We start from the raw sequence: 26,915 nt of genomic DNA, 5'->3' as shown, positions 1-26,915 counted from the left end.
TATTTAATTACATGAGAAATAACGGCCCTGAGTCTGATTAGATTGACATAGTAACGCATAGAGGCTGAAATCTGATTGGACAAAAAGGTTGACATCCACATAAACGTCCTGGAACTAGTTCAGACAAGTGAAACATAAAATGAAGAGAAAAGACAGCTGAGGACAAATTAATACAGCTTCAGGGAACAAATATTCAACTTGTAAATGCCGAGAAGGCCACACTTGGGCTCCCTTCATGTGCTTCCAGGTTATAAAATGATGACGATGACGATGAAGAATCTTGCCTTGTGCCACATTTAAAGACCCTCAAAGCTCCCGCCGACAGTTCCCGTGGCGACCAGAAACAGCTTCAGGCCTCCTCTTCCGCCATCGTTGACAGACGGGCCCGGTGACATCATGCCCTTGCATCACTTGTGTACCTTGTCGCCATGACAACCGCATTGATGATAATCAGCCAACCGCCTCTGGAATGTCACCTGACTGACTAGTTTGAGCTCAGTGTGTGTGTGTGTGTTATTTTTAATTTATCATAGTGAGGCTGATCATCACTGATGGCGAAATAACATCGTCCCAAATAGTCGTTAGCAATTCATTGACATTACACTTCATTAGAGCAGATGTGATGAAGTCATGCACACACACACGCAGACTAACCGAGTGCTTAGGTTGTATTTGTTGTATGTTTTGCCATTAAAAGGCGACAGGATGAGTCAAACATGGTAGCCGAGCACTAATTGATGAAACGCTTCCAGATGTTGCTGTCAATGACAGGAATATTCCAACACAAGAACACACACACATGCACACAAATGTGTTGCTGACTTTTTGCCAGTTTAATAGCAACGACATCTGCTTCACATTTCCTCTCATCATCTTTGCAGCATGTCGCTAATTACACAGAATACATTTTCCCATGCTTGACTTTATTTATTTATTTTGGTTAAAGAAAACAGAAATGGAAACGTACACTTATGTAAGAGGTACACACACACACACACACACACACACGCTATTAGATAACACCATTGTACACGCAAGCTAGCACTAAAAGCAATTTTCAAAGTTTTCAATTTCAAATGAAGTATTAGCCAGTAATCCAATTGTAAAACTTATTCTACTTTATTTTCTTTTATTTCATTTTACACAATTGTACTTAATTCCTTACATCATGTTGGGAATCGACAACATAAAATTGCAATATAACCGCTACTAGCTTAATGATAAAACATATTATGAAATGCCATAGATGGGCTAGTGAGTAGCATCTATGTTTCAAAATGTCCTTTTGACTTTAATTGCGGTATTTTGCCTTTAAATGTGTTGTAACTGTGAAACACATGGCATTATCTTGTGTATAAACTCATCTATAAAAAAAGCTACCATGCTTTGCCTCTTACTTTAGATATTGTGCAGGCGTACCTCTCCTGCGTCCTCCTTCTAGAAAAGACTATTAATATCTGAAATGCAGATTAGGCCAGGCGGTTGGACGAGTCCTCATTCCACCTTCAGGGATTAAATCTTAAAATAAGAAATAGACCTTGAAGCAGACTGAGAAGCGTCATTTTGGGACTATTTACGTCCCGGGATAAATTACGCTCCGTTTTTTTTTCACTCCTCAACCCATGTGGAGTGAATTCTAAAGACTTCATCTAACATTGTGTTGAGATCAACGTGTAAAAAGCCAGCGCGCACAATTACTGCTGCTGCTGCTGCTTTGTGTGATATGCTAAACATTGTGTAAACATTGGCCAGCATGGTTACCGTCGCCATGGTAGCACGACAACAGTGCTCGCCTCGGCCCCTCAAACACGGGACAGTGCTGTTATTTAATAGTTGACTATGCACCAGCACTGCGTGTTTCAAACACACACACACACAGACACACACATCAGCAGGCCAGCTGTTGCTATGTTTTGCTCTTATCGCACAACAACAACAAGCACGACAAGAACAGCCTGGCTTGGGTTCAAGAACCCTAGGCCCCCCAAGTCCTCATGACAGACGCTTTTGATGGATGTCGCTGACATCATGAAAAAATGGTTTATTCTATTTGGGAAGTGTCCGCTTCGACGCCTGACCAAGACTTGGTGTCTCAGTGTCTCGTCGTCTCGTCTAAGAGACGACGTGGCCAACTGGGAAACATCCGTCCTCAGTATCGGGCCAATGCCAGCCTTATTTTAAGGTATCGGGTACTCACAGAGGCTGTCGATACAATACTTTGGGCCCAAAAAAAACAAATATATTGAGTGTAAAATATGCCTAAGGACTTCCTCAATCCCATTTTAAATTCTGAATCTACAGTACTTGCTCTGTGTGAGTAGGTAAACTCTGCAACCATTCCCAGCAAGGTTGCAGTGTCATGCTCGGATAAAAAAAAAAAAAAATGCCAAAAGACGGATGCTTTCTTGAAAGCTTCACATGGGCGTGCAGCTCATTGGCTCCACAAAGAGTGACATGAACATCCATCACCACAAATCAAAGGAAGGTGTGTCCGCTGCTCCCGGTTTTGCTACTTGGAAATGCCAACTGGAGTTGTTTGCTCTTGAAACCATGGCGACGTACACACACACGCACACACACACACACACACACACACACACACACACACACACTTCAGGTTGTGCAAGGATTATATAAGAGTTTGTGCACGCATGTCTGCAGCTCCTGCAGAAAGCATGCTTTTTTTATATTGGTCATTTTATTAACGCAAGTGATTTAACGAATTTGTCTCAAATATGGTGAAAAACATAATACATAGCACTAAATTCATGGTCATGCAGTATTCTTTTTTTTACTTTACGTTGCCTTTGCATCGACGTGGGACCGTTGCTTACTCCTCCTCCCCCTTCCCTGCCAAATAAAACATCACAAAACTCACAAAAATCGTTTCGTTTCTTAACTGGTGTCGTTTTTAAAACAATTTTTTTTTAATTCGCGGTCAGTACAGCATATAAGTGAGCGACAGCATCCGATGGCAAACAGGCGAGCGAAACAACTACACTTCCCAGCATGCTCTGCGGTGACGTCACCTGTTCTTTCTCATCGCTCGTTCCCGCCTACTCCGGCTCGCGGCTGGCTGGCTGGCTGGCTGGCTGTCGCCCGGGGATGTGTGGATGTGTGGATGTGGGGTCACTGTGTGTTTACGTTGGAAAGCTCACAACAAAGGAGAGCCTGTCATTCAAACCCAAGCCTCCACTCACACTCACTGGATATTCTCCTCCTCGGTAGCCACACTCCTCAACGACCCTCCTTCAAGCTTCATTTGGACATTTCCCACCTTTATTCATGAAGAGAGAATTATTACATTTTTACCTAGCATCTTCTTCACGTGCCGGTGAGCTAGCCTGCTAAATTGCCAGTGGAGCTCAAACCCGGCCGGCAGCAGAGCAAGCCAGAGACGCTGGAAATAAAGCCGTCATTGAACCCACGGTGAGTCCTTCACACGCTCGCCACTCTCCGCTTAGCGTCCTTAAGCGGGTTTAGGCTCCTTTAGAGGCTAACAGTCGTCCTAGTACCACAGGGCCAGCTTGTTTTTAGTGGTGGTCCCAGCTGTGAGTTACGACTGGGGGGGCAATGGAGGGGGAATCTTTCTTTGTGCTCATTTCCTGCTTGATTATGTGTGTCACTGCTAATAAGTTTGATTTATGTATCGCCTTTGTATGTACACCCGGCTTGTGTTACTTTCCATCACCTCCTCTTTCCAGTATGCATGCTGACCTGTCACCAGCAGCCCAGGCTGCAAACATTGCCTGATAAGGAAGACAGCAAGAAGGAAAGCTGTGTGTGTGTATGCGTGTGTGCTGTCTAAAAAAAAAGTTGTTAAAAAGCTTAATGCATGGAGTTTAAAACCATCACAGGCAAAATGTACAGAAACTGGTTCAGAAAGGTAAATTAGACGACACGACACAGCCTCCACTTTGTGAACTTTAAGCCATCACATCATCTTGAGTGAACTGGTGCACCAAGTTAACGCCTCTCATTCACACACTAATAGTTATGTCGTTTTCAAATCTCACCATCATTTGAATTTGACACCTTAATGACCTCCCATCATTTAGCCTGGACTATCTCGAGATCATCCCCATCCTCCAGTCTGTCTTGCTTTCCCATCTGTTGCAGCCCCCCCCCGGGGGCCTTATTGCATGGGTTGAATCAGGACATTCAACTGTAGAATTGAAGATGGCCGGATAAAAGCGGGATTCCTAATTCACCCCCGGGAGCCATATGAAATGATTGGCACCTTCAAACAACAATGGCAGACTTCCTGTGGTTCATACCATTGTTGGGCAGAATTAGTTGAGTTTCTGAGTGTCCTCCCAAAAGCAATTCCGCTGTCTATTATTTCCAGAGTGTTCTGCAGTGTAGTAGAGGACGTTTAACAATGTACTCCTCTTCCACCGTTCCCGACGTCAGCGTCTCAATTTCAGCGAGGTAACCCGAGTTGATGGTGTCAAAAGGGAAGCGGGCAGATACTCTGATGTCTTAATGGAGACTCAAACACACGGTCTCAGCGGGATGTTGCCTTATTGTTGTTTATGAAGGAATGGATGAAGGTCAGACTGGAATGTTGTACGCCGTTCTCGTGATATGACATGTCCGCAGTAGTTTAAAAAAAAATCCCGCATAATTATAACCAATATGAGCCACATCTGTAACAATGTTTTTTTGCAACCTCACTCATTAATGTTGTTTTGAATTAAGAAACAACATATTGCTAACAGATGGTGGGTTTGTGTGAAGCGCCGGTGAGCAGCCTGAAAGTTAGCGGAAGCAGATTACATCTATCCCGGAAAGTGGGTCAGATGGTGGGCACGTTTTGGCGGCCTGATTTCAACATCAAAAAACAAAACAAAATCAAGGGTTTTTTTTCTTTTCTTCTTTTCCATCTTTGATTTTATTCAGATTTGTAAGCAATATTAGAGGCCTTTTGTATATGCAAAAGAAAAGAAAGTTAGTTCAATATACTAGCTTGTTAAATTCTCCTATATTGCTAACGAGCACATAAAAAAAAAACGTATATTTCCCAACACGTCTGAGAACATACTACGGTGATAAAATGGAAATTCCTCCACTTTACCTTTTGGAGTTTTTGGGCGCGTCACCCACAGCTCTTCTACGCTATGAGATCATTCGCTTGAGTCGTGTTCCTCCGACAGCTCGACGCCGCTTTGCTCACGTTGGAAAATTCAACTACAACACAAAAGTTTCAATCGAATAATTCAGGCAAACTTGTTCAATTGTGAAAAAGATGGCAAATGTATTCCCTCATTAGAAGGAAGCGTGGTGGGAAACATTTTGAGTGCACAGCCTGCCAGAAAGCGTCGTCGTTAAATCACTCGACATGTTGACGCACGCTGACCTCAACAACAACAACACACACTTATGTTGTTGCATCATGAAGACGGCGTATTGACATGAGTCTTCTGTTTGTGTTTATCGCAGTGGGTTGTTTTTGTGTGGCTGCTTTGGATCCTGTTGCTGTTTGTTGCCCTGTGGCCGGCTTGAATCTTTGATGAGGCACTAAGTGGAACGTTGGCCCCTTGTATCCCGCGTGTCATCAGCCCGCCCTCGCGCTGACGCTCTCGGGGAACGTCGCACGAGGCCGCCCGCATGCCTGCGCCTGAATAAATAAAGGCGTCTACTCAATTCCATGCCTCCGTCCCACCTCTGAGGACACAAATAAACCATATGTGAGTATTTGCCAGATATTGTGTTTCCTCGGAATTCCTTGGATTCATTGAAAGTTCGTTTTGTTCATTTAAATTAAAAAGATCAATAGTAACGTAAGGTTTGACCGATTATTCAGTTGGCCAGCCGATATTAGCTCTTTTTTTTATTTTTTTTTACTCATTAAGATATATATTACAGAATAAGACAAAAACAATAAATCGTAAACATTTCACTCCTCCAAAAAAAGCAGCCCAAAAATCAGCCGATGTTTGCCGATTGTCCTCTGTCATATCTGAAACCTATACTACTGTGGCGAATCAGCAATTTTGGCTTTTGAGCTTTTTTTTTTTTTTTTAATTAGCCCAATTACGGTTGAGCCCTGTGAAGTCTGCCTAGTAACAAGCCGCCAGGACAAGTAGGACTCAAGAGTCCTCTTTCCAGAGTCCTCGGGAAGGCTGAACCTCGGGGACATTGAGTTGCCATTTTCTCTCTCAGCTTCCACAGAGCAACTTCTAGTTAGTGTTAATGAGTCAATTTCTTTCTCAGCGGGTATTTGGCGCCAAAGCCTCCGACTCCCGTTCCTGTCTGCTTGTTGAGGTGCAATCAAGGGTGAGTGGCATTGAGGGGGAAAACCAATGTATTTCACATTGTTTTGAAATGAAACGAATCATTAAAAATAATAAGAAAACAAAAGTCTGAAATCGATCAGACAGGTGTGGTCGGTCTTGGCCACGCAACACATGGTGGTCCTCCCTCGCCTGCGTTCACATGTTTTCAACCGCGTTTACATTCCACACCCTGTTCCAAACGTCCCCGTGCTGACCTCCGCCGCATATTTCGTGCCTCGCTGTTTAGAGCCGACGAGCATTGTTGTGGCAACGCTTGTCCAAAAGTAAGTCAAGTACATCGGGGTGTGGCGGCGGGGGGGAGAGTCCCCGGAAAGACAAGTTCAGTCCACTGCAGGAAACAAAAAGAGCATGAAAGACGTGTCTGCGAGTGGGCCGGGGAATTGGGACTTCCTGTGTGCATGGTCACTTTAGCCCGTCTGGCTCCAAGCATTTCCTGGACATAAGTATTGGGACATTTCTTCTTCCACTTCCATAAATTTGCACCACGTCTTTGGCGATATGTGATTCTCTTTTTCTTCAATCTTTATATTTTTCCACATTGATCTCATCTACTGCATTATTCTCCATCCCCTTCCCCCAAGATTCAAGCTCCCATTCCCGGATGTGCTTCGTCTGTCCGGTATTGATAATTCTGTCTTATCTGTCTGACCGCTGTGATTCTCGCTCCATTAATTTCCCGCATTATAGCTTCATTGGCCATTTTCCGCTGTCCTCAGGACTCCTCTCGGACTTTTATTGTCGTCTGTGTCTGGAAAGCATTAATGGGATGTTTCCCTCTTTCGGTCAGAACTTTGACGTCTCTCGTCGGAAGAAGCGAAGGCGCCCTGTGAGTGCCACGTCCTTTTCTTTTAAAAAAAGAAAAACAAAACGTGATGATTTGTCCGGAATACTGTGTCATCTTGAAATGGTTGGCTCCTGTCGCTGTGGAATCAAGCACTTCCTTTTTATGCCGAGAAGGAAACACAACAGTCAGGAATTACTGTTTTATTTGACCCACCGAGTATAAATGATCAGGCTATAAATTTCTTAATCTAATCAACAAGTGAACTGTGGAAAAAAACAAACACGTGTCTTGAGTTGATCAGCTGTGTTATAAGCGTTTCCTTGAGGGCTTTAAAAGTCTTTAATCAGCTTTCCAGAACAGGACACGGGCCAAAGTGGGACATAGAATTCCAGACTTGGACAAAAGAAACTGTTGTTACACACATTTGATGAAGTGGTACCACTTAGCAGCTATGGAAATACGATTGCAGCCCGAGCGTTCTTTGAAAATCAATACAAACATGGCAGTCGATAACATGAGTTAAGCATTTTTTAATTTTTTTTTAATTTGTGCTTCTGTGGTTGGATTGCCTTAACAGTTTCAGGGCAGATACAAATATTGCCGTACCTGTGCTGTATTGCTAAAAATAGACCCTTACAAGTCTGAAATTATTATTAATTTAATGCTAGCATGTATGGTATATTTTCATAAACAATCAAAAGTTACACAGTGGGCTACATTTTCGTTGACCGTGCAATTCTCGTTTCTTGTGGTTGTAAGGTCATGTGTGTTTCTCTTCACGGAAAGCTAAGAATAGGATTGAAAATAGTCGGTAAAATATAAAATACATATAATAAGCGAAAACTAGAGTGAAGCTCCAAAGTGTCGCCTTGGCGTGTGTGAAGTGGCTTTGTGGCTGTCATCAACTAGCTGATCTCACTCCTCTGTCTCTTTGTGTGTGTGTGTGTGTGTCACTAAGCAGCAAGCTGCGTGTCACAACGAGGTCAAGAGTGTGTGCACGCACAAGCACATGCCCGCACAACCTGCACTCATATAATTAACGCTACTTTGTGCAGATTCCCAAACACCGTCTTCTTCTAAACCATCATCATTAGAGCAGACTGAGGAACGAGACGAAGACGTTTTGAAGTGAATACTCCGTGTGATTCTTCACCTCCCTTCGCCGCATCACATGCCATTGATCCATTTATAATTGACACCGAATATAGATCTCTTGTTCGCACGCCATGTTCGCACGCTGGGAGTCAAGGGAGTCGAGGCGCGCTTCTCTCAGTTTGCACGCAGGTGTTTATTAATTCATCTCGAATTCCAAGTCAAGGCGCCGCTGCGTTTGGAGTGTGAAGGTGTAATTGTGTCAAAGTCACAGACAAATGCTATCTCTTTTCTTTCAAAAACAAACCGGACTCAGGTTGACTGTTTTCTTGCTAACGTCCTCGCTTCTCTTCCAGGGGAGGACTGACGGACGCCTGAAGCATGGGAGGCTGGAGTTGAGGCTCAGCTGACCCTCCCCCCTTCCTCCTCCTCCTCCTCCTTTCCCACCCCTGTGTTCCACTCAGCTCAGCACCACCCCCCAAAATCCCTGTCCCGCTTCCCCCGCCGCAGCCCACCCGGACGTCCATCCATCCATCAGCCGAGCCCGATGTACTCCCCCGAGCAGGAGAACATCTGCACCACTTCCATCAAAGTGCCAGTCAAATATGGAGAGCTCATCGTGCTCGGGTAAGCAGCCCCCATTACACCCAATCACGACAGTTCAATTCTCCAGATCGCCAGGGCTCCACAATCTGTAAAAAAAAAAGCCTCCTAGAACTTTAGAGGGAAAATAATAGACGCTGCAACATGTTATGACCAAAATTCGAAAGTGACAACAACGCAGCTGTTGTCATTAGCGGCTGTGTGTTTCAACACCACGCAGGAAGTGTGCACACATGGAGCACGTTCTCCAAGCGAATCCGCCCAAACGACGGCGTGTCAGGAAGCATCCGTGTTTTTGTCGGTTGAGCGAGAACACGTCCAGCGGGGTCGGAAAACCAGGCCGGGGGCTTTCTGACTGAGTAACCCCGCTCAGTGTTTGGGAAGTGTAACTATGGGAAGCGCATTGCCATGGCGACAGGGCCAGTTTACGCACAACCCGAATATATATACATATACCTTCAGATTATTATAGCACAGGTTAAACACTTTTCTATATTTTATTATTTTCCTATTTTAATAATTTAGTTTTTTGGTCATACTACCACTCTGCCGACCCTTTTCGAAATGTCCGCCTGACCCAGAATCAAAAAAAGCAACAGTGGTTTGAAAAAAAAAAACAGCCAAGCAAAGTGGAAAAGCTTTTGAGAGCCTAAAGAAGTCGAGCCAGACGCATTTTACTGCTTTTTCCACTGAAGAAAATTTCCACGGTGATCTGCGCGTCAACACCGGTTTAGACCAGCAAAGTTTGAGTCAGCAACCAAACAAGCAAGTAATCAAGGTGTGTGCATTGTGTGTTGTTAAATAACATACATGTTTGTAATGCTCTCGGTTGGCGTGAGGAGGTCAGCGAACATATCGGGAAGCGCGGCCATGTTATTGTTGGCGCGAAGGTGCCACTTTGTTGCGTGCTGACGATGTTGATGATGACGAGGGTGTGGTGAAGGTTTTTTTCCCCACTTCCAGCTGAGCATGTGGACTTGAGTCAAAACAAACCTCGGAAAAGCCGCTCAAAGGGACGATTCAGTCGCTTCAAAAGCCCAACTCTGCCTTTTTTTTCCCCCCTGAATGTGTGCTGCTAAAGATGATGTAAAGGCAAAGAAAGAAAAAAAAGAAATAACAAAAGCGTGCTTTTATATAGACACAACAAAATGTGGCTGACTTGATGATATGGGAAAGTCCACACACACATGTTTTAAACACAAATGTCACTTTTGAGAGACAATGGATGTGAACCCATTGCATGTGTGTGTGTGTGTGTGTGTGTGCAGGTACAATGGCTCTTTACCCAACGGCGACCGAGGCCGACGCAAAAGCCGCTTCGCCCTGTGCAAACGGCCGAAAGCCAACGGAGTCAAACCCAGCACGGTTCATGTCGCCTGCTCCCCACAGGCTGCCAAGGTCACACATTAACACACACGTACACAAATCCAAAAGTGTGTGTGTGTGTGAGTGTGTGTCCAAGACTGAGTGCGGGTTTACTTAAGGTGAAACGAAAATGTTGAAATGGAACACTGGGAAATGTTTATAAGAGAGAAAGCATTTATAAATGGATCATCACATCTGTGCCTAATATACAATATTTGGTGCGAACACACACACACAGAGGGTCGTTTCACATGTCTGGAAGCGTGCTTGCCTTACGGGTGGTCTCAAAACCATTTGGCTGGATTGACCGGACCGCAAAGCCACGATACAAACTGGCTTGACCTTCCTTTTGTCTTAGCTACTGTCGGACCCTCGCTTTTTTGGGCCTTCACCGGGTTTTGTCTCGCCTTCAGGCCATCAGCAACAAAGACCAGCACAGCATCTCGTACACGCTGTCCAGAGCTCAGACGGTGGTGGTGGAGTACACCCATGACGCCAATGTCGATATGTTCCAGGTAGTGTCATGTTTGTCTGAAATGTTCTCTTTTATTCATGATGCCGAATGCAAGATCATTAATAATTCATCCTCCTCCGCCGGAATGTTGTCAACACCGTTGGAAGTGCCTTTTAACGTCACCTTGATAACAGCGTGAAACACTTATAAGCGTGATTCATTGTTGGGGTTATTATGTGATGTTGGGAACAGTACAGTCAGTCTCGTACAGCGTTGTTGTTTTCAGTTTTTAGTCATTTCCCCCGTTTGACTGCCCTAACGGAGCGAAAATGACGTCAAATGATCAAGGCGACTTTGATGTCTATTTTTTTTCTTTCTCTCGCTCGCTCGGCCCAGAAAAAAGAAAAAATAGGTCGAGCGTCTTCTCTGCCGGAGCCGCCGCGCATGCAAGTTTAATTCCAAAACGTGTTTAATATTCACAGCGATGTCAGAGGTTAAGCTGCAGGGCAGCCGGCGGGAGAGCAAAGCATGACAGATGCACTCCAAATGAGCGCGGAATTGATGGATTCTTTTTTTTGTCTGAATGTGCAGTGAAGACCAACTTTCTCTTAAGATAACACGCAAGGTTGAAATCAATGTGGACAAAAATATTGGGACACGTGATTGAAATCAAACACATTTTCATTACAACTGCCTAATCTGTTGGCCATTATTAAGTATCGGTACTTGGTATCGGGTGATGACTCGAATATTTCATACTTGGTTTGAAAGTAAAAGCAAAGTGCAGAAATAAAAATCATCAGTTGGACCCTGGTTCTTGTTTCTGCAGGTGGGTCGTTCCACAGAGAGCCCAATAGACTTCGTGGTGACGGACACGGTGGCGGGCAGCCAGAGCAACGGCGACACGCAAACTGTCCAGAGCACCATCTCACGCTTCGCCTGCCGCATCATGTGTCAGCGCACACCGCCTTACACCGCCCGCATCTACGCAGCCGGCTTCGACTCGTCCAAGAACATCTTCCTCGGGGTGAGGAGCCGCGTCGCCGCCATCCGGAAACCCAAAGTCGGCGAACGAGTGCAAATATTGTTCTTTTGGATTCAGGAGAAGGCCGCTAAGTGGAAGACGTCCGACGGGCAGATGGACGGCCTGACCACCAACGGCGTGCTGGTGATGCACCCCCGCCACGGCTTCAGCCAGGACTCACGGCCCGGCGTGTGGCGGGAGATCTCCGTCTGCGGGAACGTCTTCACGCTGCGAGAGACGCGCTCGGCCCAGCAGCGGGGAAAGATGGTGAGCGGATGCAAGGCACCCAGCAAACCCCGTCGGGCTTGACGAGAAGAAAGGTGTGTTTTGTGGCGTGCAGGTGGAGACGGAGTCTCAAGAGCTGGTGGACGGCTCCTTGATCGACCTGTGCGGCGCCACGCTGCTGTGGCGCACGGCCGAGGGCCTGTCGCGCACGCCCACCCTCAAGCACCTGGAGGCCCTGCGGCAGGAGATCAACGCGGCGCGACCCCAGTGCCCGGTGGGCTTCAATACGCTGGCCTTCCCCTCCATGCGGCGCAAGGACACGCCGGACGAGAAGCAGCCGTGGGCCTACCTGCGCTGCGGCCACGTGCACGGCTACCACGACTGGGGAAACCGCTGCGAGGAACGGGACGGGCGGCAGCGCGAGTGCCCCATGTGCCGCGCCAAGGGGCCCTACGTGCCCCTGTGGCTGGGCTGCGAGGCCGGATTCTACGTGGACGCCGCGCCGCCCACGCACGCCTTCGGCCCCTGCGGCCACGTCTGCTCGGAGAAGACGGCCGCCTTCTGGAGTCAGATCCCGCTGCCCCACGGCACGCACACCTTCCACGCCTCATGCCCCTTCTGCGCCCACCAGCTGAGCGGCGAGCGCAGCTTTGTCAGACTCATCTTCCAAGGACCCCTGGACTAGAGCACGCCGTCGGTGGACGTCTTTTTTTTTTTTTTTTTGTCCTAGTTGTCTCGCTCTCATTTTTAAGTGACCTTTTGGAGGATTCCTTTTTCATGACAAATATTTCTATATTTTCCACCAAGAGAAAAAAACAGCTGGAGAGACTTTGTGATTGTGACAACAACAGTATTTATCCCAAACCAAAAGCTACAGTGCGCCTTTTTGTTCTTGTGCTACAGGATGTCCCCGAAAAATATACGCACTCCTCGAAACGTCAGGATAAGCCAGAAATGCACTAGAACCTTCAAAGGTGAACTTAATATAACCTTATATCAACTTTTCAATGTCCATCCCTTCAATATTTCAGTACAGTGGTGCATTGAGACAATTGGTTGACTAAATCACATCTCAACGAAGGTTAGGTAAGGTCTTAAAACAACTGTCAAAAGTATTTTGCGATTAATTTGATAATCAATTCGTTGTCACTTAATCATTGTCATTTTAACTCTGTGACAGTTTTACTTGGTGTTCGCCATTCACGTCATCATTTGATCGCGACACATCCTGTTCCTAGCAAACATACACATTCAAATGTGAGGTGCCTATTGAAAATCCAAAGCGATGCAACACCGCCATCTAAAGGGACGAGTTAGTCGTTACAAGTGGTTTACAAACTTGAATTTTGTAAACTGGCGCCATCTTGTGGTGTTTCTAAAAGAACAAAAATATTAAAAAGACGATTATGTAGATTTTTTTGGGGGGGGGGACACTAGACTGTACGTCTCTTGAGCTAATTTAAACCTTTCATTGTTTATTTATGGCCCTCAAAGCATCGCGTCGCTTTCAAATCTTTGTACTCTGCAGATTGTGTGCGTGTGTTTTGAGGGCTTTTCCGAGGTCTTTCGTTTGTGTATATGTCGTATTTAAACGTTTTGTCCCGCGTTCGCCTCTCCAAGCTGTTGACAAAGCAATACCTTTTCTGACGCAAAATAGGTCGTCTGAGTGGCGCCACCTTGAACCCTTTAAAGCAGCGCAGCCATGTAGCATCACACACACAGCAGGACTTCAAATGGTTTTTGTGACCACTGTTATGAATGCCAGTGTTGTTTATTGGTTGGAAAACCTTTACTGTATATCCATGAATGTACACGCTTTATCCAGGAGTTATTTTGACGCTCTCAGAAAAGGAGCGTGAGGGGATTTCTGCGTCATGTGTTTTTTTTTATACGCTGACACTCGATGACGTCAGCAATAACGGCCAGACTGATTTAGGTTTGACTTTTCACGGACGAGTCACAACAGGGCGTCGCTGCGCGTACAGTGACGTCACACTCAAATCCGAAGTATCCCGAACTCACCTCAGGGAGACGAAGCTATACGAGTAAACTTGTGGCACGCGTACATATACACACGCCATTCCCATTTTCTGCACGATCCCTTTGCCCAAACACGTAAGAAATGGCTTTTCTTATGGTCCTGTCAATCATCCCGACAAGCTTGTGCTCATTGTCCTCATCTAAATGTGGTTTTTGTTTTTCGTGAAGGTGAAAGAAAGCAGAAGAATGTTTTTCTATTAACTTTAAACAATAAAGTGGAAAGAATTAGCGTGTTGTAGGGTTTTTTGGGGTATGGACACGTACACAAAAAAAATAAAAACTCATGTGGTTGTAGCGTTCACTGCTGCCGCGCAAGCGCAGTAAGACTCATTGACTATGAACCCCTAAACCTGAAAATCTTTAATGGGTTGATCTTGAATGACGTCACGTTCGCTCATATCTATTCAGCGGATGCGAAAGGTCGTACAAACGTTGGAATGACGACAACAGCTGCACGCATCATTTCGGAGGAGGACGACGTCCCATGAGCGAAATTCCAAAACGGTTTCATTGCCAAACATAGTGTGGAACAACTCAAAAGTTGGCTGACATGCAGAGGCCACAAAGTCAGCGGGAAGAAAGCCGTTTTCGTCGAAAGGTAAGCTTGCGATAGCTCTCTCACTCCGGTGAGGTCCAGCTAGGTAACCTCGTGTTGTTGACTTTCCTGAAAATTAATCGACAAACGTAGTGTGGAGCAACTTAAACGTTGGCTGACATTCAGAGACCTTAAATTTAGCTGAAAGAAAGCCGTTTTAGTCGATAGGTAAGCTTTATTGTGTGATAGTTCTCTCACTCAGGTGACGTCCTACAAGCTAACCTCGAGTTGCTAACTTTCGTGAAACTTAACATAGTGTGGAGCAACTTAAACGTTGTTCTAAATACCCACTTATTTAAAAACCCATATATTAGATTTTATAACGTGAGCCACAGAGCCATAGTTCAGTGTATGATATTGCACTTTAATCAGACTTCAGTCACACTTCAACACTTATTGCTGCTTTCTGTCTCATTCTTTATGTGTGTGTGTGTTTGGCATCGCCTGATGATTAACAACACAAAGAAAACACTAAGATTGAAATAATAATTCACAATGTTGTGAAACAGTACTTAAGGCCTTCAACTTCATTTCAGATTACTTCAGTTCTTGTTAATGAACCTTTGCTACCATATAGTATAGTACACAGTTATATTCACATGAAAGTTGTGAGTTTTGTCAGCTAGCAGGGGGCAGCGTCTCTTTGAGAACCAAAAAAAAAAAACAGGTCACATGGTTGGGATGAAGACTGACGGGTGGGCGTGGTCACATGACCAGTGTAGGCGTAGTCGGCATGTCAGTGGGCATGGTCTTAGTGGTCCAGGATCCGCAGATTTCCAGACACAATCTTGTTCTCCAGCATGGATCCCGCCGGGATGTCGATGCGATCCCCGTGGTTAGCGATGATGATCACCGTACCCTGCCAAGAAACACCGCACAGACGTGAAACCCTGACCTGACTTAGGAACCCTAACCTAGGCCCCAAACCGGTGTGGCACTTTACCTTGAGCGAGACGTTCTTGCCAAAGGTGACATCCCCTGACACGGTCAGGTGGTCCAGCTCCAGCATGTCAGGGATGCTTTCGAAGCGGGTCAGGTACTCTTGGACCTGAATGTGACACATCACTTTGAGTACTAAACTTGTCTTGTGGTTGCCATTTGTGGCGTGGCACCTTAGTGAAGGAGCTCCCAAGCTTGACGTGCGGCGTGGTGGGGAACTCCCTGCGGGGGCTCATGGTTAGCGAGCCGGCGTCCAGACTGTACAGGTTGGACATGACCAGCAGGAGGTCCGAGGTGGTCTTGACGGGCAGGAAGCGGCTGCGGGGCACGTTGATTCCCAAGGCGTTGTCGAAGCACTTGATGGCCGCGCCCACCGCTGTCTCCAGCTGGATTACGTTCTGACCTCCGTCCAGCGCCTGTATAAGCGGGAAATTGTTACAGGCATCTAGGCAATGAGTGTGCTGTTGTATCTAACCTTGTTGTTGACGATGATCTCCATGTCCATGGCCTTCTGCTCCTGCAGTCTCTTGATGGCGGACAGCGAAATCCAAAGGTTGTTGGTGTTGAAGATCTTAAACTTAGACACCGACTTGAACTCGTCCACGTGGGCTTTGGGCACCTGAGCGATTTCCAGCAGGCGCAGTTTACCCTCGTACTCGATCAGCGTACCGCCCTGAAAGTCACACCAGATATTAGAAATGTTCTTTTTGCCAAATGGCTTCTGACAATTTCCATGACCCGGTAGCGCCACCTGAAGGCCATTTGACGCAACTCTGGCGGCACCCACCTTGACGTCAGCGCGCGTCTTGTCCGTCACCTCCATGACAAACTCGCATCGCTTGCCGTTGTGTCGCCCCACCAGGTGGTTGAGGATGTGCAGGTCCACAGTGGCGCCCAGGTTGTCTATGTTGGACACAAAGATGTACTCCTTGCCCTCAGCAATCAGTTGCTCCAGCAGGCCCGAGTTGTAGAAGCTGGCGTAGATGTCGCCGTGGCCCGGCGGGTACCAGCCCTCTGCGTTCTGACCCGACGTGTTCAGGCTGGTAGGGATGGGCAGCAGTGACTCTTTGTTGATGCGAGGATACCTGAAGAGAAGGCAACAGAAACATCTCAGAGAACTTCAAAAGCGGATTTAACCGAGCGAGCGTTAGGATCAAAGCGAGATCAACGGATGCGTGTCCAGTCCAGGATTAATTCCGGCTCGATGCGCTGAAACGGTCGGACGCTTCGTTTCTTTGATGTCAGCCTTTGAATCACTTCCAAACTCATAAACTCCAAATTCCATTTGAAATATTATATTCACCTGCTCTGGTTGAAGGTGTGTATCTTGACACGGTGATGTGTGTACTTCTGCAAGATCTTCTTGGTGTCTTCATCTGTGTTGAAGGAGTTCATGAGTACCAGAGACACGTCCGTGTTGTACGTCTTATTCAGGTGCTGCGGGGCAAAACAAAAAATACAATTGAATAATCATCACAGTACTAATCCTTAAGCAATTTCATTTCGTGTCACGTTTAATGTCCAAAACGGAACGGATAAAAGGGTGGAGTTTTTTTTTTTTACTTCAAAGCAAGTCAAAAGGTTTGCCAAACATTAACCAGATGTAGAATTTGCATAGGGACATAAAAAACACGACACGTTTGGGGAGGAGACTTGTTCTCACTTCAGGATGTTTAACACACCCATACGCTAATATGCACTGCAAACAATTTAAAAGTTTGACGTGTAATGTTGACACATCTCAAAAGTCGACAAAGAAGGCGAGGCGAGTCAAGCACTTTGAGACTTTAGTCAAGTAGTTCTCAAACGTTTGACGCTAAGCAGCATTTAAAAGAAAACATAGCTTTCAAAGTAACACCAACCTGACCAACAATACGGTTGAATAAAAGTTCAGCAAAAGCGAGGCAGAAGACATTAAGTACAAATTAAAAATTAACACTGCACTTATTTACTATATGGGGGGGGGTCATAGCTAACTAGCATTCTCAGCAATGTATAGTGCCGCCTTGAGATACAACAGATGAAAAATGTACGGTACATAAAAATGTACTGTACTAAAAATGATACAAACAGGCCTCATCCACGGTGGAGTGAAAGCGCTTGCGGTGATCCCAAAAAAGTTTGTGTGTATCTGAATGGTTTCTATTTTCTCTACAAACAGGTTGTTTGGGGACTGGAGGTAATGCAATCGGAGCTGAGCTAAGCAGAACTGGGGCGCAGTGATTGGGACACAAGAGAGCAGTGTACTGGTAGATGGGGGGGGGGGGCAGCGGTGTCCCGCAGGGCCCTTACGAAACACAACCTCACTCACTCGCATATATGCAATACGCTGACCAAATATGAAGATAATTACACAGGAGCGTACACAGGAGCGAAAGAAAAAGGTAGATTCTTCCATCTGGCCCAAAAGTGCCACATACAAGTGATTTATTGAATTTAATGGTTAGCACATGGCGTCCAATGTTTGCTGTACAAGCCACAGATCCTTCTTGGATCTCTGGACGCTGGTAGTGTGCCTGAGTATTTCGTAACTAGATTCATTCATTTGTTGGAAATTCAATACCTAGTTTTATCCACAGATGTAAGATATCTGATTCCATTTTTTTTTTTTTTCTCCTTCTTTTCAAGCTGCCGTGACAGCGCCGTAGAGCAAAAATGGCGAGGCGTAACTTGAACCGCTCAAGGACACGTCATCATAACAAACAATCCAAGCGGAGACAGAGCTGACGTTACCGTGACATCACTTCCCGCCAAGCCCATCTGAAGTCACCGTTACAGTCTCGGCTGGTTTATTTGAACACTCTGGCGTTTAGCAAGCGTGATTTAAGCCAAAGTTTATTGTTACCTCTATCTGCTGCACGGTGAGATCCAGGAAGGTGTTCTCGTTGCGGACGCTGATCAGACTCTTGGGCCCCTTGCAGCCCATGCTGGTACCGAGACCCCCGTTCAGCTTGACCACCACTAGCTTGTTGAGGCTGTCGGCGACGCCTTGCGGAAGGCCTCGCGCCACGATCTTATCATACGGGTGGATCTGGACACACACGAACAAATGGTGTCACGAGTGCTGCTTGTGTTGACTGAGCACGAAAGTGAAACATTTGAGGTCGTTCGCCACATTCAAATCGGACAAGGGTGAGAATGAAATTGTGTGTGCAAACTTCCTGCTGGCAAACCGCAAGCGTGACATCCTTCCTCCCTCAAAAAGGACGAGGTTATAAACACAACACTCTGCCTCCATAATACAAACAAAGCTCAAATGTTATTATAGCTGACACGCGCTTGAACAGCTAGATGCAGTAATGCGCGTTAGCAAAGCGTTTTACGAAGCAAACCGCGTAATTATCACCAGTGCGGTTCAGACGGGATTCCCCCCTTTCCTCCGATGAGCACTTCGCGGCCTACAGGCATTTAGCAGTCGGTTTGACAAATCAACAAGAATGTCGGCTTTGCCGATTTAACGGCCTAAACCTCGATCTCGTTAACGCGCATCACTGTCATTTTTTTTGATCCCCTCTAATCTCCAAAGTTGTGATTGTTATTTATCTCGTGTCACATATGGTGGAAAGAAAAGAAGGCGTGCTGAGAGCTGGTGAGAGGCGAAGCAAGGGGAGGTGTGAGAATGGCGACGGAGAAAGACAGAGCAGGCTTTGTGTGTGCGTTTGTGGCAAGCCACTGAAGGCGTTTTGTAAAAGAGCAGCGACACAGAAGGTCCGCGCACTCCCATCAACAATTTACCGTTCCGCTGGTGAACCCCAATTTGGGTCGTCGGGCGTGAATCATTAACACGCTCGCAGTTTGCTGCAAATTTGACTGCGGGCGATTCATGAATGAATGATTACGACAGCGATTCATAGATTTTGGCATCATTTTGTGTTTGGAGAAACAGAGCGCTTCAGCTGTGTAGAGTTCGGAACCGAGGGGACCGGACCGCCCACAGCAGAAGCAGGGTGGCCATTGGGAATTTTGAAAGAGACTCGAATGGCTGGTCCATATCTGGGCTGGTTTCACTCAAATGCTTTGAACTGAAATATTTTCATTTATTATAAATATTTTTCATATATATAAATAAATAAATATAATAATAAAATGTATATAAACACAATATATTGTAACCTCGGTCTCGATAGCGTATTGTATTATACATCTTTATTTTAATTTTATTTGTCTTAAAAAAGATAAACATCCTACATATTATGTTGCTTATCACGCACAGGAAAGTCCAATAGTTATAAATGCACTTGGCAGGGAAGTCGACTTTCATAACCTGTTTATTATGTGTGTTCAGCAACAAGGACTCCAAAGTTCGATCCTGACATAAAATATTTCGAGACTGCTTGCTTTGCGCGTTATCAGTGTGTGTTTTGTGACCCATTTGAGCACATAAGTCACAGAAGGTCAACTCACAGAGTCCTCGGGCGGTCGCCGTATCTTGATCCATTCCACCGATGGACCCTTAACCTGGAGGAATCTGTGGAATAGATTCCTGAAGCCCTCAAAGTCTTTCTTGCATGCCTGAAACACACAAAATGTCTTTTTTTGTACATTTTCGGACGATATGAGTGTAGCCTGGGTTGTTAACTAACATACATACAGAGCTCTTGCGCAATTTGACAAGTTAAATTACTCCTTGCTGGAGGTAATAAATTCCTTTTCAGGCCTTTGGACCACACACACAAGATTACTATTGGCTGTACTTTTGAAGAGTAAAGATAAAATTAATTGCTCAGCACAAACTTTGTTTCTAAGCGCATAAAGTCTGTGTGTGCACCAAAGAAGGAGCATCTCATCTACGCATTTATATTGCTTTTTAAAGAACGCTGGTGCATCAAATTCAAGAGTATTGGAATTCAGAACAACAGAGCGGAATCATAAAGGCTTCTCGAAAACCTCGCACACGTCGTCCCCTGGGTGGCCCCGCCCTCGACACACACCCATTAAGTAAGCCTCATTGGCACCGCAGCACAGTATGTGTCACTCGTGTGTTTTCCCGGCGACCCCCTCCGCCCTCCAAATCGCAAGCAGATGCTCGACGAGAACGAAAGATGGAGAGGTTACCTCTCTCTCTGCGCCCGCCGTGGTGTCCAATAGCTTCTCCATCTCGCTGTGTATGGAGGTCTCCAGCTGCTGCCGCATCATTTCCTGGAAGTGAGACATCTCTCCGTTGAGCACTCCTTTTCTCAGACCTGCATAGGCAGAAGAGTTTAAGAGTCAAAGTCAGATGATCACAGTCAAAGGGAATTGAATGAGCCAGATGTGTCCCATTGAAACTAACATTGCAGAGAGGTGAAGGCTGTTAGAAAAAAGAAAAAACAACAACACTGGAATGTAAATATCGACTTGGTGTTCTCTCAGCGTCGCTTGCACTTAAATCAGATTATTTTTTTCATATATTTAAAAGTGACCCATCACAAAGTTAGCACATTAATGAAGCAGTTCAGGTTCAGGCTAGCTGCTAATTAGCTACATTAATCATTTACGAGAAAAATATGCCTGAAAAGATTTGTATTTAGTCAATCATTTCCTGAGAAAATGTACCTCAGATGTCTGATTCAGTTTGAAAAAATTAAAAACTTACATTTGGAAACAAGATGTTAACGCTTTTTTGGCAGAAACACTCTTGTGTTCTGTTGAAGTTGTGGAAGGACAGCGTACACTTATGGGGAAGAATGACTCATGAGTCTCAATAATGAAACATTTTATGCACGTGAGAACATCCTTGGAAGGAAGATCGTCATAATTACGCTCTCAACAATATGAACACGTTAACACGGAGAGACGTGATAGGAAGTGTAGTTACGCAACTTAAGCTTGTAAAAGCTACCAATGGTCCATCGAGTACTAGTCACGGAACAGGATTGTGAAATGCCAGGACAGGGATGTGAAGCATCCTGTTGTGGATGATAGCAATCGTCACCATGTCTCCTCAATATCCCGCTCCGAATCTCCTTTGGCAGCACAGAAACTTTGTGGCCCAATTCCAAGCTACAGCAGCTGCTTGCTGATCCAAGACTTGGATCTAACATGACTGTGGAGTCGTGGAAAACGACAAGACATGATAATATCACTTTTAAAGAAAGGAGGAGTTGGTAGCTGTTTTTTTTTTGTTTTTTTACGAGTGTATTGTTTCAAGCTGTGTCGCTTTTTCGCTTACAGAAGCAGATTCTGACAAAAAGTGGAAAGAAGAAAAAACGTTAGCAGGGTAAGAGTGACAAGTAGGATGTCGTGATATCCGGCTGTGGAGCGAGAGGTTGGGAAATGAGACACTGACTTTTTTAGCTTTGATTCAAAGCACAGACTTAAATTCTGTGCTGCAATTTGGCAGGATACCTGTGTGAAAGTGGCTAACTAGAATTCTTTTGGGGAAGTGTGGCAATTTGTTTCTTCTCTGGGTTTTGGTCTTGAATTTATTATCTATTATTAAATATGGAATATAGTCATTCATTTAGCAATTTACAAATTAAAGTATGTTTATTACACCACATTGCGACATCCCTCACGTGACCACTGGAATTGTTTGATAACTAAACTAAACATCCTGCATAGTGTAAATGGATTTTTTTTCTTCAATTGGGGATGGTCAAAAAGGTCAACACAATAATTGAATCCACAAAATAAGTCTAGTTTACATATTTGAAGTAGAAAGAGTATATGCATGCGACTTCTTACCTTCAACAAAAAGGGCCATGTTCAAATCAGTCGGGAAATAAGACTTCTAAAACGAATAAACCCTAATAATAATAATTGCCAGTTAATCCCAAAGTGTCATCCCACGGAGCAGGAAAGTTTCCTGGGCTGAGTGCTGACTAGAGTGAGCGTCCAATCACCAGCGGCGCTTACAGATCATCGGACCATCCCATCAAAGTTTTTAGGCACACTCGCACTTATCTTCCTGGTCAGTCGCCAAATGAAATGTAATCTCACAAAACGTCGGTTTATCCCTTTCCTCCTCCTTTCCAGCCCGACGTCACAAGTCCTGGCTGTGACAGTGTGACTACTGACCTCAACCAAGGGTTTTCCTCCTTCCTTCTCCTCCCCTTCAAAGCCAACTCCCCTCCTTGGGATTTTACGACCACATGACTGCGACGATTTCTCCTCGCCTTTGTTTTTGACATCACCGAACACGTGCATCTATGTCAATTATTAATCCACCAGGAAGAACACTCCCATCCTCCGATCGTAGGTAACGGAACTTTAGAAACGCACAAGTGTGAACGCAGCACGGAGGCGATGCGCACACAGGACATATCCGTAAAACGGAGGTGCAATGAACGCACCACGGGGAAGAGGAACCACTGTGGCGAAAGAAAGAAATGAGGAAAAGGGAGAAACCCCCTAATGGGTTAAGATAGCCAGGTAGTTACGTGCTTACCAAAAGAGACATTGTCTACAAAACCGTTAGTATTACCGTTTGGCCGCAGGATGCCGGTGATGGATAGGGTCGGCCGGGTCCAGCGGTTAGAAAGAGACCACCGCGAGCAACTCCCCGCAGAGGACACACGCACGCGCACACGCTACACGCACGCGCAAGTATTTATTTCTTCTCGGTGACGTGTACAGGCCAACACACCAGGCTGGCTGTGTAAAAAAATAAAATAAAAATGCGTGTGGAATGTGACTAAAAAAGGAAGAAATATTTGATGAGTCGCCCTCGAGACATTCCAAACAGGAACGAATTGGAACCTGACAGCGCGAGGCAAAGCCAATCAGAGCTCGGTGTTCTCATGACGTCACCGCCAAGCCCCAATGAGGGTGGGCGATGCATTTCCGGCTTAAAAAGAAAAAAAAAAGACAAATACTAAGTAATAAAGTAAAAATGATGATAATAGTGGCTTACCTTTGTATAGCGCTTATCCCACTAGGTGACTAAGGATGCTCAGCGATTGCCGTTGTAATTTATCATTCCTATACTGTATTGAAATTTCCAAATATTATTAGCACACAATCAGCGCAGAAACATTCCTTTTTTGTTGGAGCTGACACCAGTCCGTTTGGTGACGTCAATCGTTATTACGCCACTGCGCTACTGCACGAACACTTGGTGGAAAAGTAGACATATTCTGCCCCTCACTGGTGTCATGATGGTACTGCAAGTTGATATTTTGTAATACGTTGCAGAGTCTACCATGAAATTGTATAACGTTCTTGTGGTCTTTAAATGGGCAACTGGTGCAGTACAAGTCAAGTTTGAGTAGAATTTCATTTCAGAAATTACATCTTTGAAAAGACTACCCTCAACATGACTTGAGTGACCTCGTGCTTTGAAGGCCACATTTCATCGTTGCACATAAATCGAGACATCAGCAAGAGTGTTCAATGTAATTTCGTAAACCCAATGAATCAAGTGCAATATGTTTCAAGTCTTTTATTGTGACAGCATGAATGGTTAATTCAAGTTTTTTCAAACACCCCTCAACGACACGACAAAATGAAATGACCTTGCTTCAGGTGACTAATTATGTAGACTTAACGCTCACATTGGAGTGCTTCTTGGAGTGTAGTTATTCATGATAAAAGAAAGTGTTAGACAGATAGTTGGAGAACCCAAAAAAAACCCAAGTGAAGCTCTTGTGCTTGTTGTGACCTTTAAAACCTACACGTCTGCTTAACAAAACACACTCTACATCTTTTAACAGACACACGAGGAATCCAAGGACATTGAAAAGGAGTGTTTTTGTCACAGGCGGGCGTCTACACGTAGTCACTTGGCCAGGAATTCCATAGCTGTGTCTCTCTCGTCTATTAGCTCTTTGGCCGTGGCCTCCATCTTGGCCTTGGAGAAGTCATTGATGGCCAAGCCCTCCACTATTTTCCAGGTCTTGTTCTGAGGGGATAGAGTAAGAGCATGTTAATTACTCCGTTAAGCCGCAACATTCCAAGTCGCGCGCTGCCCAGACTTGCAGCCAGTGTTGGAACGAATTTATACGAAAAAAGTAACTAACTGTTGTGAACTGAAAAGAGCACTCTAAAGGAGGGGGGGGGGTTCCAGAATGTAAGGCATGCTAACCTTGATCTGGACAGGGAAGGAGTACATGAGGTCATTTGGGACGTTGTAGGTGTTGCCTGCGGAGTACACACCCATGGAGATGAACTCACCCTGGATAAAAAAAAAAAAAAAGAACAAACCTGTTTAGAATAGTAACTCCTAATTTTCATCGTGTGGGTTATATGTCAGTACATCCCCCCCCCAGAGAATAAATATGAGCAAAATTCACTTCGGGTGTGCCGAACCAGATGTCCCTCATGTGGTCGCAGATGGCCTTGGCTGCAGACATGGCGCTGGACAGCTTCCTGGCCTTGATGACAGCGGCGCCTCTCTGCTGCACCGTCTGCGGCAACACCAGAAAGACAGTTTCGGTTTGGACTAACTGCAAGGTCATAAAAAAAAATCATCTCAAAAAAATCACTACGATGTTTACACACAGTGATGAAGTCTCCTTTGAGCCAGGCCTCGTTCTTGACGGCGTCAAAGCAGGCCACTTCGCTGCCGGACACGTTGACCGTGCAGTGGTGCACGTCTGGATACTGCGTGGACGAGTGGTTGCCCCAGATGATCACGTTCTTGACGTGGGTGGCGGGGACGCTGCAGCACAGCGCAACCTGCGGCGCAGGCACACACATCGAGCACGTTCCTTACGTGGGAAGTCGGAAATGTATCAAAACGGTAGCAGGAAGTAGAATCCCCGCAGAGACACACCTGAGAGCGAGCCCTGTTATGGTCGAGGCGGGTGAGGCACGAAAAGTTCTCCTTGGGAATGGAGGGGGCAGACTTCATTGCAACCAGACAGTTAGTGTTGGCTGGGTTTCCGACCACCAGAACCTGAAAGTATCCCAATCAGTTCCTCTTCGTGTGTCAACGATGTGCAAAGACTCCTGGCGCTTACTACCTTGACGGTCTTCTTGGAGTACTTGTTCAAGGCCGCCCCCTGGGTCTCGAAAATGGCCACATTGGCTTTGAGCAGGTCCTTCCTCTCCATGCCCTCCCTCCTGGGCATTGAGCCCACCAAGATGGCGGCATCCAAGTCCTTGAAGGCCACTTCGACCTTGTCGGTGGCTACGATTTCTGCGGGGGAGGAGAATCTCTGCGTGAATCAACAGATGTGTGTCGATACGGAACGACAGTGTTTGGCTACAGAGGTCCCGTTTTGGTCAGTGTATTATTCACGGAGGGCCTCTCACAGACCGTCACCCCAACCCCATGTCTGCATGAAACACAGGGAAGCACAGTTTGAATAGGGAAAATTCCACAATGGAGAGGGCTCAGTGTTGCCTTGCGAATGGAAGATAGTTCATTTCTGAAAAGGTTGCTTACTTGAACTAATACAAACCCTGGGGGAGGGGGGGGCTCTGTTATTGAAAAACTCACCAATTTGCCATTTTTGTTTTCATTGCTAATTCCCGGTCCAAACTAGTTAAATGTTTACCTCTCAGAAGAGGAAGGGCGCAGTCCTGCAATTCCATGACAACGCCTTCCAGGACGGGCATCATGGGCGGAATATCCAGGAGGAGCAGTGTGATTGGCTGGCACGAAGGACCGAGGAAACAAATGCAAAATTAACATCAAGCCACGTAGCAAATAGTGTCTCTGTCTCGACGCCAACTCATTTCAATATGAAGATTATGAGGGAATACAAGAGCTCCTTTACCTGATCTTTACCAAAGACATCACCTTTAGCAACGCTGAACAACAACGAATAAGCAATCTGCCCTGCAGCACCAGTCACCAGAACTCGAATTGGCTCAGACTGTGAAGGGTAACGTGGAAGAGAACAGAAACGTTAGAACAAGGATTGATTTCACACACAAGGGTATGTAGGTGGGGCAGTTAGGCAGGCATTACGTGGCACACTTCCATAGGGTGTTGTCGACATTCCCGTTTACACGCAGGATTAACTTAACTAGGTTACTTCAAATATAGACTCTGAGATTTCTCCTACATACATATAAAAGGAAAAAAAACTAGGCAACAACAAACAGACTGTTATCTTTACCTTAAAAACATTATATAAAAGAAAGAAAGAAAAATCAACTTGACAACAGGGGTTAAAATGACATGGAAACTTAATACCAAAACTCCATTTAGCATGGCGGTCTGTCATTCAGGGTACAGGTCGACCGGTGTTACATAATAGAAATGTCATACGTGTAAAGCTTGAAATCAGTTTTTTTTTTTAAATCATAAATTCTATCGCAAGCTGTCAAAACACACTGTTGGCAGATGAATAAGATCGAATCGGTGTTAGTTGCGTGCACTTACCATGATGTCGATCGCTTCACTTTCAACTGCTCACTGGGGAGGGAGGTCATTCGCTGGGGGGAAAAAAACAAAACAATACAAAAAAACTCTCGCGGCATTATCGCGAGAGTTGGGGCGCTCGGGACTGAACCCCGGGAAGTGTAGTCGTATCATTGTATCGGTAGGTTTTTGAGAAAATGGAACTACAAATGAACTAGTTTTCTACAACTAGCGAATGTAAGATACTTATTAACGTGTGTTA

The 26,915-nt window shown here is 45.5% G+C and overlaps 4 protein-coding genes across 18 annotated transcripts in view; 2 read left to right on the top strand and 2 right to left on the bottom strand.

Moving 5' to 3' along the window:
* Positions 1–3,064: 3,064 nt before the first annotated feature.
* peli1b (pellino E3 ubiquitin protein ligase 1b) lies at positions 3,065–14,113 on the top strand. Of its 2 annotated transcripts, XM_037272250.1 has the most exons (8): positions 3,065–3,429; positions 5,443–5,690; positions 8,532–8,802; positions 10,047–10,176; positions 10,557–10,658; positions 11,427–11,624; positions 11,700–11,888; positions 11,962–14,113. In XM_037272250.1, the coding sequence occupies exons 3-8, from the start codon at positions 8,723–8,725 to the stop codon at positions 12,529–12,531; spliced, it is 1,269 nt and encodes a 422-aa protein (XP_037128145.1). In that variant the 5' UTR covers positions 3,065–3,429; positions 5,443–5,690; positions 8,532–8,722; the 3' UTR covers positions 12,532–14,113. The 2 variants fall into 2 exon arrangements, with proteins under 2 accessions (XP_037128145.1, XP_037128144.1); XM_037272249.1 differs by lacking the exon at positions 5,443–5,690.
* A 175-nt stretch (positions 14,114–14,288) lies between these two features.
* The window catches only part of LOC119134286 (WD repeat containing planar cell polarity effector), a 51,047-nt gene continuing 38,420 nt past the window's right edge, over positions 14,289–26,915 (top strand). For 3 of the 12 annotated variants that reach the window (XM_037270828.1, XM_037270821.1, XM_037270810.1), the window contains exon 1: positions 14,289–14,484. The gene's annotated coding sequence lies outside the window, so the exon portion shown is untranslated. Of the gene's footprint in view, positions 14,485–26,132; positions 26,195–26,766; positions 26,891–26,915 lie in introns of those variants that run through there. The other 9 variants (XM_037270819.1, XM_037270815.1, XM_037270806.1 and 6 more) reach the window with 5 other exon arrangements.
* Positions 14,825–23,388, bottom strand: ugp2b (UDP-glucose pyrophosphorylase 2b). 3 transcript variants are annotated; one of them, XM_037270832.1, is made up of 10 exons: positions 23,255–23,388; positions 20,476–20,603; positions 19,825–19,932; positions 18,266–18,451; positions 16,724–16,857; positions 16,208–16,505; positions 15,896–16,093; positions 15,594–15,836; positions 15,425–15,529; positions 14,825–15,340 (listed from the first exon to the last, which is right to left on the bottom strand). In XM_037270832.1, exons 2-10 carry the CDS (start codon positions 20,572–20,574, stop codon positions 15,233–15,235), a joined length of 1,479 nt encoding a protein of 492 aa, XP_037126727.1. In that variant the 5' UTR covers positions 20,575–20,603; positions 23,255–23,388; the 3' UTR covers positions 14,825–15,232. The 3 variants fall into 3 exon arrangements, with proteins under 3 accessions (XP_037126727.1, XP_037126726.1, XP_037126725.1); XM_037270831.1 differs by lacking the exon at positions 23,255–23,388 and adding an exon at positions 22,826–22,991; XM_037270830.1 differs by lacking the exon at positions 23,255–23,388 and adding an exon at positions 22,087–22,413.
* mdh1ab (malate dehydrogenase 1Ab, NAD (soluble)) lies at positions 23,768–26,797 on the bottom strand. The gene is made up of 9 exons (XM_037270835.1): positions 26,675–26,797; positions 26,064–26,162; positions 25,842–25,938; positions 25,305–25,480; positions 25,115–25,237; positions 24,841–25,017; positions 24,633–24,746; positions 24,425–24,514; positions 23,768–24,241 (listed from the first exon to the last, which is right to left on the bottom strand). Exons 1-9 carry the CDS (start codon positions 26,675–26,677, stop codon positions 24,119–24,121), a joined length of 1,002 nt encoding a protein of 333 aa, XP_037126730.1. The 5' UTR covers positions 26,678–26,797; the 3' UTR covers positions 23,768–24,118.

This window comes from Syngnathus acus, chromosome 15, assembly GCF_901709675.1.
Source record: "Syngnathus acus chromosome 15, fSynAcu1.2, whole genome shotgun sequence".
Classification (NCBI taxonomy): Eukaryota; Metazoa; Chordata; class Actinopteri; order Syngnathiformes; family Syngnathidae; genus Syngnathus; species Syngnathus acus.
Note: the sequence above shows the minus strand (reverse complement) of the source record. Positions and strands in the feature narration are given on the sequence as shown.